Source organism: Sminthopsis crassicaudata, chromosome 2 (assembly GCF_048593235.1).
Source record: "Sminthopsis crassicaudata isolate SCR6 chromosome 2, ASM4859323v1, whole genome shotgun sequence".
Taxonomy (NCBI): domain Eukaryota; kingdom Metazoa; phylum Chordata; class Mammalia; order Dasyuromorphia; family Dasyuridae; genus Sminthopsis; species Sminthopsis crassicaudata.
Window position 1 is genome coordinate 395,764,614 of NC_133618.1, and position 15,062 is coordinate 395,779,675.

Sequence of the window (15,062 nt, forward strand, 5' to 3'; positions counted from 1 at the left end):
TCTTACTTGTAAACATAAAATTCAATTTCATTCCTTCATACTCCTCAAAAAGAAAAAGCTAACCTTTTCATTTCCAAATTTTGCTGCTTCTATCATTCTTGCTTTCTGTTCTTTTTGCCAATAACCACCATTGCATGTTTACCCCAAAATCCCAGAGGTGGAGCACTTATCCTCCTTTGAGAGTACAGTGAAATGTTCCATTTGATTTGGGAATCCCCAAATTAGAATTAATCATGGCTTTTTTTATTATTGGGTTTTGTTCATTTTCTTCACCAAATAACCTTTAGCTGAAAAGCATAGATTCTATAGGAAAATATTTGATTTTAAGCCTATAGTTTCTTACTTTGTTTTGCCCTTCTTCTCCTACTCATCAGTTTTTCCTCACCCCTCCTCATATTTTGGATTCATCTCACCTTATTCTTTCTCCCCACCCAGGAACATTAAAGTAATGATGTTTTTCCTTGTTTTCTCACTTTTGTATAATGGATTGGTAGAAACAGGGGGTGGCCTAAAAGCTCTTCCAAAAAGAGTCCATAAGTTATGAATTTTGATACAAGGAGAATAGTTCATAATATAGGATTGTTTGTAGATTTGATTTCTGTAGCCAATATATGGCTTATATATCTTTATATTATAGGACACGTGAGAAAAAAAGAGAAGATGGGAAGTGGAGGGAATATGATAGATACTACGAAAGAAATGAATTATACCGTGATAAGTATGACTGGAGAAGAGGTAGGAGTAAAAGTCGTAGTAAAAGCAGAGGATTGAGTCGTAGCCGGAGCCGAAGTAGGGGAAGAAGCAAAGACCGAGATCCAAATAGAAATGTTGGTGAGTAAATTATATTTTTATTTAATAATAATTTTCCAGTTATTCATTTTCCTGTTATAAGGAATGTAAAAATTAGATGCATGATTTGCATAGTATAAAACTGAAATTGTCTTAGAGAAATGTTTTGGACATAGTTAAGGGCAGTTATAGGTCTGTTCTGTGGCATATCATATTTAAAGGAATTTAACCAAAATAAAATTGTCTTCATGAAGAATAATATATATCTAGACTACATTATTTTGTAAATTGACATATTGATTTTACATATGTAGAGGAAAGGAAGGAGTAAAAGTATATTTTATTGATTTCCATAGCCGTGTCAAAAGTATGTGAACCACTATAGTTTTCTAGAATTTCAGTTTTGCAATGAATATTTTTACAAATTGCTATTTAAATTAAATTTAAAACTAATTTTTTCAAAATTAAAGTATATTTGTGTTGATTTAAAGGGAAAGTATTTATTAAAATGTAACCAGTTAAGTAATAGGTTATTGCTAATTTTATTTGATATTTTTAGGGAAAAGGTAAATAATGAAATCAGTGAAATATAGTAGAATTGATGAATTATTGTAATACCATTTTTTCTTACTGTTAAACAGAGTTAAATGATAGTGACTATTAAATGCATAATTATTGTACTTGTTTTCGGTTTTTTGTTTTTATTCTAAAGCAGAACACAGGGAAAGATCAAAGTTCAAGAGTGAAAGGAATGATTTGGATAGTTCCTATGTGCCAGCGTCTGCACCACCTACTAATTCTTCTGACCAGTATTCCTGTGGGGCTCAGTCTATTCCCAGCACCGTTACCGTGATTGCACCTGCTCACCACCCTGAGAACACAACTGAGAGTTGGTCTAATTACTATAACAATCATAGCTCTTCCAATTCTTTTGGTAGAAACCCACCACCAAAGAGGCGATGCAGAGATTATGATGGTAAAATTACCTCTTTCTTGTATACAAAACCAAAAGCAAACATATTGCAAATGTTGTCCCAATTATGTATCCTCAGTTATTATACTCCAGTCTTTGTTTTGCTTGAAAAGTGACAATTCATCCCATCCCCCTTTTTTTCTTTTAACCACATTCATAGTTTACTTATGCTTAAGTATTTTTGCATGGCTTTAAAAACTATATATTTAAGCTTGTGGGAAACTCTTCCCACAGGTAATTTTTATTTTTTAACCTAAAATCTTTCCATTGAAATCTTTCCTTTAGAGAATATACTTTACCCTAAAACCAAGGGTTCTATTTTAATAATGGGAATTTAAACCATACTCAAGTTTTTTATTTTTTAATTTTTTTGACTTTCTACTGTTAGTACAATATAATCTAGATGTCAGGTTTTAGAGTTTAAATGAGAATGATAATTTTAATGCAATATTGTAATAATAATTATTGAAAATAAGGTAGCCAGTTCAAGTTTCTCCTCTTTCTCCACTAATTCATGCAGATCTTGATTACTAATTATTTATTTTAAATATCTCCCAATCTTTATTTAGTATCATATTCAGCTTAATCTAGGAGTAGTTAATTAGGAGTTGATATTGTATTATGAATTTTGCTACCTTGCAACTTTTGCAGTTTACAAATGGACGTGTCCATTTTCCAGTATGTAAAATAAGGAATGCTGCCTTGCTTTTTACCTTAAAGATGCTTGATAATGAACAGAATAAGTTAAGTAAAATTTTGTGCCCTTTGGAGCAGATAACTATGTAAATCAAATGTTGCTTTACTTACATATAAGTATGAGTTAAAAGTAACATATGATATAATCTTTTCTATCTCTCTTTGTCTCTTTCTCTAGAAAGAGGATTTTGTGTGCTTGGTGACCTTTGTCAGTTTGATCATGGGAATGATCCTCTAGTAGTTGATGAAGTTGCTCTACCAAGCATGATCCCTTTCCCACCTCCGCCACCTGGTCTTCCTCCTCCACCACCACCTGGCATATTAATGCCTCCAATGCCAGGGCCAGGGCCAGGGCCAGGCCCCGGACCAGGCCCAGGCCCGGGCCCAGGCCCAGGCCCAGGACCTGGCCACAGTATGAGACTTCCAGTTCCACAGGGACATGGTCAGCCTCCGCCTTCTGTTGTGCTTCCTGTACCAAGTGAGTTTCTTTATTTCTGTTTCTGGTCTTTTTGTAAAAAAAAGAGAGATTTCCTCATTAAAGTCTAGTTACATTTATTTGATTTCTCTAGAATTAAGCTATTTTTTGAAAATATAAAAATGAAAATATCCATAGAATTCAAAATTGCTTACATTGCCATAAGTAAAGTGTTTTCCATTTTCTTCAGTCCTTCCTCATAGCATAGTAGAGTTTCCAATGTAACTAAATTATGATTTAAAAAATAAATTGTCCTGATATCAGTTGCATAACAATAACTTGCATTCAAACTAAAAATATTTTTAATATCTCAAAGCATTTAAAAATAATTAAAAAGTTAAAGTTATTTAACTTGGTGCAATTCAATTAATTTAAAATAAGGTGATTACTTTTTTAGCATACTTAATTCAAGTTAGTACAGAAGACTTTCTAATTTTGGAATATTTTCTTAAATTTGAATAAAAGTTTTGGTTTATTTGTTGGGTATGGAGATTTACTGCTACTCCTTTAAACAATATAATTGTGAGGTTTTAGCTATCAGCAGTCATGCTTTCCTAATATAGATGCTTTTTTTTTTGAAAATGCAAATTTTAACAATAAAAAATTTATATTAGTGGGGTGGAAGGGAGGAGACAGATAGGGATATATTAGGTTTATAATTTAAATTTTATGAAGAATAGCATTTGTAATTAATTATATATATACATAATATGCATAGAGTATAATTGAAATGTGATAAAGGTAATATTTGAAATGTGAAATACAAATTAGTGTTGGTATGTTGAATATTTTTCGATAATCTGAAACTACTATACATTTGTGTTTTGTATTAAAGGACCACCTATAACACAGTCAAACTTGATAAATAACCGTGACCAGCCTGGAACGAGTGCAGTGCCCAATCTTGCACCAGTGGGAGCAAGACTACCTCCTCCTTTACCCCAGAACCTCCTTTATACAGTATCAGAACGTAAGCAAATATCTTTTAACCTATGGCATGTAGGGGTATGCAAGCCAGATATTTCCAAATCAGCATTGTTTTTATCATGTGTTCTAATTTTCCATGGCTTTCTGCATTTCCTGGAGCTAGAGATAAAATATTTTTTATTGTGAAGACATCCTTCTGCTTTAACTAAATAGCATTCTCTAAGGGAACCTCATCCAGGTAACCTCTGTCCAGAGGAATCTTTCTCTGAGTGAGCTTCCAGTAAATTACTGTGGTATAGTTTTAAACATTAAGAAGCATGAAAAAACAGGTCTGGAGATGACATATCAATAATTTGAATTTGTCTAAATTGTATACTAAGTTAAAGATACAGTATTACATAAGCTTTATATTGAATCCTTTGCTTATATGTAGTCTACAATTTGTTTTTACATTTATATTTAGTCATAAAATTAACATATTTTCTTTTTTTCTTTTCTTGTTTTGTGTATGGCTGTTTTTATTGTTTGTAAAGTATTTTTAGATATTGATGTTTGCAGAAACATAAAAATATCAACATGTGGGAAAGTATGTGTAAATTATATTAAGCAGCATATAAGTGAGATTGAGGAAATTCTTCTCAATGAATATCTGAATAGTTTGTGGTTATATCATTCTTTATGAAATTTTGCATGTCATAAAGTTTGTTTACCCTATTGAAGTATTTCCATATTTCTCTTCCTTTTAGATCAAATTGAACATGCGCTAAAGCCAAATTTGTTATTTTCCCTACCAGTTACCAAGAATCAAAATTTTGGAGTTAGCTTTGATTCTTCCTTTTCTCTTATTTCCTATAGTTCTCTAGTTTAGAGTTATATCACCTCACAGTTGGATTATTGAAGCATCTCTTAGTTAAATTTAATTACTTCTTTCCTTTAATTCATACTATATACTGCCAGATTAATTTTCCTGAAAGTCATTTTCAGCATGTCATCCCCTTTGACAGAAACTTTTATGGTTGCTGTTACATACCATTTCAGATATTTACTTCAAATATTAACAAACTCCAAGTCAAATCTAAACTAATTTTTCTCACTTTCTACTTCCTTCATATTGATATTATAACCTTTAGTCAAACAGGTACCTTTATATTAGTTGGTCTTTTCAGAAAAGTTGGTCACTTTCAGAAAAATACCATGTTTATTTTTTTTTTTTCTTCATGTTGTTGTCTCAAACTTGGTATGCCTTCAAAGACCTTCCCTCTGCCCAATTTAGATTTTGTCCTTCTTTCAAAATAAAGTCCAAGTCACATCTGAGACTCTTAAAATCCTCATTGTTTTCTCTTTCTTCTTCACCTCTACAGAATTTTAAATCTGTCACACATTTATACACTTAGTTACATATTAAACTTATCTATTTAACGGGTACAAATCTTGCTTTCCCAAATAGATTGCTAGATTCTTGAGGACAAGGACTGTGATATACCTTTATGTCTCCCAGTTACTAGCATAGTATTGAGTGTTCAGTATGAATGAATTGTTGGTCATAAATTTAAAAATAATATAGCTGAATCCTCAGGATACATTTTAGGTAAGAGTTTAGTCCAGACTCATCCTTACATATTATATCTACAGTTTAGCTAATTTTTAAAAAGTTTCATTTATATAATTTTGTGATACATATTGAATTAGCTGCTATGATTATTTTAAAATTATTTTCATTGTATCTTTTGACAAGTGACTAAAAAAAACTAAGTGTTTAAAAAGAATGTGTTTACAATTTAACTTGAAATTGTAAATCATTCTTTTAAACTACAAGTATTCACTGCACATTAACAAGTTCAACTGTTATTTAATTTTGGATTTCTTTTGGACTGCAACAATTATACTCATTCCAGTACCATAGATTTATATGATTTCTAAAGCCTTGTTATGATATTTTGCATTAGAAAAATGGATGTTTCAGTTGAGAGCTGTAATTCAGTCTTATTTTGTTCCTTAAGTAAGTATTTTTAAAGGACAATAGTAGCAGGGTAACAGCTGACCATTTTGAAGTCTGGAATATTTCTGTTGAAAAGGAGATGAGAATGGATAGCTTTAGAATATTATAGATAATATTCATTGTGCAATTTTTTTGCATTTTCAATACATTTCCTTCTTCCATTTTTTCCAAATCTATGAAGAAATTCAAACTGAGGGTTTTTGTAGAATTTGTCATAAACTTGAGTAACTTAAGATTTTTCTGTTCTATAAGGAGGAAAATTCTGCACTGAAGCCATGTCCTTTCATACTACCCAACTACCTAGTTTAATTTAGCACTTGTGTTTCTGGATTGAATGCCTTTCAGGTAGTCAAATGAGATAATATTTTTAGATTGATTAGCACAGTGCCTTGCAAATAGTAGTTATTATATAAAGGGTAACCATTATTATTGTTAGTCTGAATCCTTATAGTTTTTCTACATGATCCAGCTTTGAATTTTTAACAAAAAGTTCAATACTTTTAAAAACTTAAAAAAAAAAAATCGAACTTAATTGCTTTTCTAGAAAAAAGATCCTTAAGACCTTCCTTCAGATTATAGGAGGATATCACCTTTCTTCAAAAGGAAAATAATCAAGCATTTAAGAACAAATTCTGTTTCTGTTAAACAGCATCCATTGATAGTAGTTGGCAGTGAGATTGGACATGATTTGGAAAGCACTGTTGCTTAAATTCACATGACCACTGTGCATATTTTATTATGTTCTTCAAAAGCATTTTATCATAAATATCAGAAACTTTAATGACATTCATAGTCTGTTCTGTATAATATTAATGAAACTAACACTATATTTCTGAAAATCACGATCTATCAATTTCAGTCTTAATAATTCAGGTTCTATTATTTTGTTTGTTTTTAAGTCATACATAAAGATGAGGTAACTAATACACTTGGATTCTTCTAGGTTTTGGCTTGGCCACGTTCTCTTGTGTATACATTCTTGGATTTTAGTTCTGTGAGAAAGATGGGGGGCCGCTAGGTGGTGCAGTGGATAGAGCTGTGTGACCCTGGGCAAGTCACTTAACCCCAGCCTCAAAAAGAAAAAAAAAATGAAAATTGATTAAAAAAAAAAAAAAAAAAGATGTACAAGAAATATCTATTTGACAAGTTCATAGTCTTCCCAAATATATAGCTCTACTTATAAATTACCTTCAGCGGTAATATACTTTGAGCTTATTGGCGAATAAAGGTGCATGTGACTTACTGAAGTTACATAAACTAAACTTTCATCTTCCAGAAAGTCGTCTTCAAAATCTTTTCTGACAAGAAATCTGCCAGTTGTTTTTAAGCTTTTGAGAAATTCTTTGAGTTTTTCAGGAATTTCTTCATTTAATTTTTCAACATGTAGATTAATTTTCTTGATTGTTAAATCTAAATGTAAGAAGAATGGTGTAAGATTTCACTGAACCCCATAATCATCAACAGATTGTTTTCTCCTCTTGAAATTTAGTCTTACATTATATTATCTGACATTTGCATTCTTTGACAGAGAGATACTCATTCAATTAAAGAATTAATGGTCAGCCTGAATGCTTTTAATAATGTAGCCCAGCTAAATCTCTGAAGATAATGGCATTTTGTCTAAACCATGTCCAGGAAAAAAAAAAAATAGGAAAAATACCAGGATGAAATCTGAATATGTAACTGTTCTTAGTTATGCTATCTATAGTTCAGCTTATATTAAAAGGTGCCCGTATTATTATTTGAATTTACTTAAGGATAGTTTCTTACTGGTTTGGAACTCAAGTTTGAAATTATCCTCTGTGCAGACTACAGATAAATTAATTTCATTTTCAAATATATGCCTAGACGATATTTTTACATTAAACTGCCAGATTTTGTTTTGTTTAAAGAGATAACTGGAGATTTCAATGAAAAGTGGTTTTTCTTATTAGTTACTTTAAAATATAGGTTTCTGATATTTTATTATTAAAATCTATATAGCAAAAAGATGGCCTTTGAGCCATCATCTTTGTGTTGTCATTGCCTTAAAAGAGCTATACTTTTCTTACTTCTATATTCCTACCTTAAAATCAGTTCCAGTAGTCATAGGTAATATACTTTTTTTTCCCCACATTGTTTTTAGCCTCTCTCTTTTTTATGGTTGATGCCTCTAACAGGAAGACATTTTCAAATGAAAAATAGCAAACCATGCTTACAAACACAAAATTATTGCAGATTCTTTTTCAACATTAAATATATTTTCTACTCATATTTTATCATGTCACTTTTGGAAATAGTAGGTTTAAAGTCCAGAATTAAGATAGTTCAGTTGCATGACCTACTTCTCTGAAATTTTATGACATCAGAAACTTGAGTTTGAAGAGAAGTTTGTACAGAAAAAGCATGGTGCATTATAGCTTATTTGTGTTCCCTCTACTTAAACTGGAATTGAAGAAGTTGCTGATTTCCATCAGTTTGGAATTTTAAAGCTCTAGAACTTTACCCAAAGTTATGAAAAACAAATTTAGGTTAGGGACATCTCTCCATCTCTCTTCACCTTGTTCTATCCTGTGATACATAGTAAGTGGCAGATGTTCAGAAGCAAGTCGTGAAGATTTGAAAATTACTTTATACCCTTTCATATGTCTTAAATTGGAGTAGTCAGTGGGGAAAAATGTTCTAGATATCTATTCAGGTCTTTTCTCTTAAAATATAACATCTTTTTCCTAATGTTATACTGTAAGATTCTGCATCATTGCTTCTAAGATATGCAAATCCTAAATATCTCCCCTGTGAAATACCAATTGATTAATTTTAAATGCACAATTCAGTGCTTGTACAGTAGGCCCTTTTTGTATGGGCTTTTGCTTTCTATTGTTCTAATTAGCTTTCCCTGTGTTAAATCGTGGCAACCCTATGCTTTGCATGTGTTTCCTACTTAGTGGGCTAATTTTTATCAGAAAATTGACTGAACAAGTTTAGTTAACTGATAGATTAATCTTCTTTTGGGAGTTACATAATCCCATTTGAGGGTGGGTTAATTTATTATTCAATTCTGTTTTCTACTTTCAAACTTCAGAGTATCTTTTTATGTGAACCTCAAACTTCAGAGTTTCTTTTTATGTGAACCTCATTTTTATTTTGTGACATTCTCCATATCTGTCTTCATTGGATCTGAAATTTTATGCATCGAATCTCAGGTCATTCTTTCCCCCCAAGAAGCAACTCATTTGTGATTACTTACCTTTGGATGCCACATCATGTGACTATTCCTAAGCTCTCATTTTTTAATGGAGGAACCCCCAAAAATGAAGACTGAGGAAGAGGGTCTGGTTATAGTTATTCCACCCACGTCTTACTCTGTCCCCATGCATGGTGATGGATCTTTACCAATTTGCATGCTTTTTCTTAAAGATAGATCATCTGAGCTACATCGTTTTCATCGGCCAGTCCTTAGTTCTCTTGGCTCAAAGTCTCAAAGACTACCTCTGCCAAAAAGAAACCCTTTACAACTTTCAATCCCAGTTGCCCTCCTATTCTTTCCTCTGTAGGACAGCCCATGTACTCTCGTGACCATGGTGCTGCTGCATCTGAGCGACTTCAGTTGGGGACACCGCCTCCTCTTTTGGCAGCTCGTTTGGTGCCACCTCGAAACCTCATGGGATCCTCCATTGGGTACCAAACCTCAGTTTCCAGTCCCACCCCTCTGGTCCCAGGTAAGCTTTGCTACAGATGGCGAGCTGAGTGGTTGAGCCTTTATACCTTAAATTGGCCGGCCATACTGGAACATGCCACCCTCAACTACTGTTTCAAGTTCCTACTGTCACTGGACCATTTAGACAACTTTATTTTCTCTTCTTCTGCCTTTGGAGTTTATCCCAAGTGGCAGATAGATGATTAGGCCTCCTGGACCTGTGCATCTTTCATCTCCAGTGTTATCTTTATTTACCTGCAGTACCTAGGTAACAGATCCAGTGGTAGTTCTGTGAGCTAAGTTTTGCTTAGGCTGATGTGAACATAACAGTCTACTTTGTAATTAATACCATATTATAAGGGGCGGGGGGAATGTGTCAATCTGTCTTTAAAAGGAAAGAAAAACTGTTTCTAGGTTTCCTTCATACATAAGGAAAATGTTCCCCTTTCCCCTATATTACTAGTTATCTATAATAGTCTATAGTAGTCTATGATACCTATAGTACTCCTGGGAAGCTTTTTCCTTTTATTGAAATCAATGTTCACAATTGCATTGTGAGTAGTTTGTGGGATTTTAAGACTTTCTCCCTTTATTATTAGATCTTATTTATTATAACTTTCTGAATAAATAGCTTTTTTTGAACTACATTTTGAATTTAGCTAAATCTCAGATTTTTAGAGTTATAGGTGTTCTAGGGACTAATGGAACAAGAACATTTGTTTATGCAGTTTCTTTAAAACAATTCATGAACTCTAGTGGATTGTTGAGGATATTGAGTGTCAATTGAGAATTTGTTACTTTAAGTCTATAATACTGAAATATATAAATATGTCTGCCTTTAATGCTTTAAGAAACTTTTGGTAGAAGAAGAAAAATGGTTCAGTTCAAATATTTATGAAATACCTCTGATGCATAAAACTGTGTGGGAATACAAAAACTAAGGAAGCAATCCTTGACTTTAAAAATCTTATTATTTCTAAAGTTAAATAGTTCAAAATGCCACCCTGACCAAATAATGGTCTCATGATAGAGCATATTTAATAAAATTTAACATGTTTTGTTTAATTTTCAACATTAAATTTAAATATTAAATAAATTGTACCTCTCAGGTCAGTTGTTTAAAAAAATAAGTATAACCAAACACAATAAGCAGAATCGGTTTAAGTAGTAAACCTTTAAATTGTGGTCAAACACTATAAAGCTATTTGAAGTTTTCATCCCCCAAATTTTCCTCTAAATACTTACTGACTATAAACTTTAAAATTAGGAAATTGTTTTATTGGGAAATTATAATTACAATTTAGGAGTGTCTTGAAGGCTTCATGGTAAAAAATGAAAAGTGTTTTGTTTTTAAAATTTAAAGGCATATTTTTGATGCTCTCATAGTTTTGTTATTAAATAAAAAGTTCTTTACATCGAAGAAATGGATGCTTTTTCCCAGTAAGACAAGGGGTGAAACAAGATTGCCTATTATTACCATTAATACTCAGTATTGTGTTAGAAGAGTTAGTTGTAATAATAAAAGAAGAAAAAAAAATGAAGGAATTGGAGTACTTTAATAATCAATTACAGATCTTAGGAATAGTTTGGGAATAACTTGTTAGAAGAAAGGCATATATATTGTTTAAAAATTTGAGCATGTTTAGAAAAATCAAAAGAAGAGGTTTATTAGGATATTAAAGTAACCTGATCTTCTTAGGAAATGTGTATTCAGTATGATTTTAAATTGTATTATTTCCATGACCTGTATTTTTTCTTATGCTTCTTACAAGTGGAAAGATTCTTTAAAAGAAAGAAAAAGATGAGTTCAAGTAATGAAATATGTTGAACATTTTTTTAAAATTGTTTTGTTTATTTTATGGAAATTAGAATGTCTTAACATTCTCTCATTTTTATTTCCCAATAGATACGTATGAGCCAGATGGCTATAACCCCGAAGCTCCTAGTATTACTAGTACTGGTAGATCTCAATATCGACAATTCTTTTCAAGAACACAAACACAGCGCCCCAATCTGATTGGCTTAACATCTGGTGATATGGATGCAAATCCAAGAGGTTAGAAAATTTTATAAGAATGCCTTAAAGTTGTTTTTGAGACCATTCATACTGAAACATTGAATATATTAGTATGTCTGTTTTTGTGTCAAATTTAGAAAGCTAAGTTCTGAGTGATTGTTTAAAATTTAAATTTTAAATTTTGATGATCTTTTTTAAAGATTCTTTGTAACTATACGGTATAAATGATTTTGAATAATTACCCTCATTTCAAACATGAATTTTGTTAAAAGTTGAATATTTGGCAAAGTTAGCATAATAGAAAGAACTGACATTGAAGCTAGGAGGCTTTTCAGATGATAAGCTGTGTGATGCTAGTCAAAGAACTTAACTTTTCAGTTCCCTAGGTTGTTTTCTAAGAAGAAAAGAAGTCAACTTGCATTGGTAAAAGGAGTTTCCTCATTTAGCATTTCCCTACAACAATGAAATCACAGATGCAATCCCTATTTTATATCCTTATTGTTGATTAAATTGATTTAATCAATTATATTATTTTTATCAAAGGAAAACTTAAAAGTAGGAGTTGATCAACTACAATCTTTAAGTCAAATCTGTCCGTTTTTTTGTACAAGTGAGCTAAGAATGGACTTTGCTTTTACATTTTTAAGCAATAAAATATATTCTTATCTCCCAGGTATCAGATTTGATTCTTAGGCTACATAATTGCTGACCTCTGATTTAGGTGTTTTCATTTTACAACTAAATATTAATCCATAAATTAAAATTTAATTCACAACCATTTAGATAATACTTGTTTCTTAACTTTTTATATTCAATTTATCTTTGTTATTCTCTAATCAAATCTATCTTTCAAAAAATTGAGAACTTACACTCAGGAGAAGAAAAGGCTCAAATCTGATCCTTATGTTTATATTTTATGTGTTTAAATTGGCTTTCTTGTGTTGGATAATTATGATAGATTTGTATGTATTGGGTGCAAAATTCATAGTGCTCCTTAAACTTATCTTATTTTCAATGTAATCTAGTAGAATAGGCTTATGTTAAGGTCACAAGCCGCTACTGGAAGAAAAATCAACCAATACAATTTACTAAGGGCCTCATGGTGGGGACCTTTTGCCATTGGAGTACACCTCTTACTTTCAGTTGCCCTACCTTTTGTGTTTTTAACCTCCTGTTTTTCCTTTCTTCTTTATGTTGCCCACAAACCCAGGTACCCACTACTTTTGGAAGTATAGGTAGAGGATGAATATGAATGATTTTTTTGTTTTTTTATTTTGTCTCTACATACTTATTATAAAATTAGCTTCTCTCAGTAGCATAGCCTAACTATAATATAAAACTTCAGCCATGTTGGGGAAGTGTTTCTTTTCTACATAATAACTTTTATACTTAGATTTTTTTCTAAAAATAGGTTGTAAGAGTAGGGGTGTGTGTGTGTGTGTGTGTGTGTGTGTGTGTGTGTGTGTGTGTGTGTGTGTGTGTGTGTGTGTGCGCGCCAAAATCATAATTATCTCTGTATATCTATCTATCTATATTTATATAGATATAGATATATAGTGTTCCTTTTATCCTAGAAAGAAAAAAGTATTTCTTGTATACTGTTTATACTTTGTAAATTTTGACTCTGAACATTTTGATACCTATATATTTACTTATTTGATATATATCATATGTATAGTATAATAACAATAATATTGTGAATTTTTTTCCTATAGCTGCTAATATTGTCATCCAAACAGAACCACCAGTTCCTGTGTCAATTAATAGCAACATAACCAGAGTAGTGCTTGAACCGGATAGCAGAAAAAGAGCTATGAGTGGTTTGGAAGGACCGCTCACAAAGAAGCCTTGGATGGGAAAGTAAGACAATCATTTATTAATCAATAAATTCTTTTTTTTTTTAAATTAATTTTATAATTATAATTTTTTGATAGTACATATGAGTGCATGAGTAATTTTTTTTTATATAGCATTATCTCTTATATTCATTTTTCCAAATTTTCCCATCCCTCCCCTAGATGACAGGCAATCCCATACATATTGAATGTGTTACAGTATAACCTAGATACAATATATGTGTGTAAATCCAATTTTCTTGTTGCACGGTAAGAATTGGATTCTGAAGGTATAAGTAACCTTGGTAGAAAGACTGTAGTGCAAACAGTTTACATTCAATTCCCAGTGTTTCTTCTCTGGGTGTAGCTGTTTCTGTCCATCATTGATCAACGAAGTGAGTTGGATCTTCTTTATGTTGAAGATAATCCACTTCAATCAGAATATATCTTCATACAGTATTATTGTTGAAGTGTATAGTGATCTCCAGTTCTGCTCATTTCACTCAGCATCAGTTCATGTAAGTCTCTCCAGGCCTTTCTGAAATCATCCTGCTGGTCATTTCTTATAGAGTAATAATATTCCATAACATTCATATACCATAATTTACCCAACCATTCTCTGATTGATGGATATCCATTCATTTTCCAGTTTCTAGCCACTAGAAAAAGAGCTGCCGCAAACATTTTGGCACATATAGGTCCCTTTCCCATCTTTAGTATTTCTTTGGGATATAAGCCCAGTAGTAGCACTGCTGGACCAAAGGGTATGCACAGTTTGATAACTTTCTGAGGATAGTTCCAAATAGCTCTCCAGAATGGCTGGATTCTTTCACAACCTCCACCAACAATGCATCAATGTCCCAGTTTTCCCACATCCCCTCCAACATTCATCATTATCTTTTCCTATCATCTTAGCCAATCTGACAGGTGTGTAGTGGTATATTAATAAATTCTAATAGATGTTTTCTAATGTCTGGTATTCTCTTCATTAAAAGGAATAATCATATCTTTAAGCAGTATTTTTCACAGTATTTTGCTGGCTTAGGAGCCATCTCTTGGGGTTTCATAAGACAGAATGGTAATGAAAGTTGTATAATTTGCTTCTATTCTTTTCATATTCCAAGTCCTAGAGATTATTAGAACATGAACAGAAATAAAGATCCCACAACTTTACAAAATTTTAATGCCACTATTATAAAATACCTGTGTGCTTGAATATTAAAAGAACAGAAATGCTGAATTACTTGTTGCTTATCCATAGCTCTTTTTAATATCTAGATTCTAGTGTCAGTTCAGCTTTTATTTTTCAAATAGTCCTTATACTTCATAATTTATTTCTTCATTTTCCCAACTACAAAATGCCCTATCCCTATTGATAGGAATTATTTTGGGAATTTGGACTGAAGGAAAATTTCATACATTATCTACTTTAGGACTTTAAAAAATTTTTCCACTTGTAACTTCTTTTTGCCCAAGAAATTTTTACATGATCCCATTTCAAATCTGAGCCACAGTGTTTCTGGCAGTGTTCATTCATAAGTAGTACAGAGGGCATATGTTGTGTGGTTAGAATTAAAGTTGCAGTGAAGTTATGCGATGCAGTATGGGCAAATGCTACTAGAAATACCTTGAATTCATTATGTTTTTGATTTTGAATTAAATTTTTGTTAATTGT

At 31.8% G+C, this 15,062-nt stretch overlaps 1 protein-coding gene across 2 annotated transcripts in view; it reads left to right on the top strand.

Annotated features, from left to right (window-relative positions):
* Positions 1-15,062, top strand: part of RBM27 (RNA binding motif protein 27) — a 68,897-nt gene that overhangs the window by 26,209 nt on the left and 27,626 nt on the right. The window contains exons 5-11 of one of the 2 annotated variants that reach the window (XM_074291721.1): positions 638-831; positions 1,502-1,765; positions 2,637-2,936; positions 3,769-3,903; positions 9,393-9,557; positions 11,442-11,591; positions 13,268-13,412. In XM_074291721.1, coding sequence (XP_074147822.1) covers positions 638-831; positions 1,502-1,765; positions 2,637-2,936; positions 3,769-3,903; positions 9,393-9,557; positions 11,442-11,591; positions 13,268-13,412 — 1,353 coding nt within the window. The remainder of the gene's footprint in view (positions 1-637; positions 832-1,501; positions 1,766-2,636; positions 2,937-3,768; positions 3,904-9,392; positions 9,558-11,441; positions 11,592-13,267; positions 13,413-15,062) is intronic. The other variant, XM_074291722.1, reaches the window with a different exon arrangement.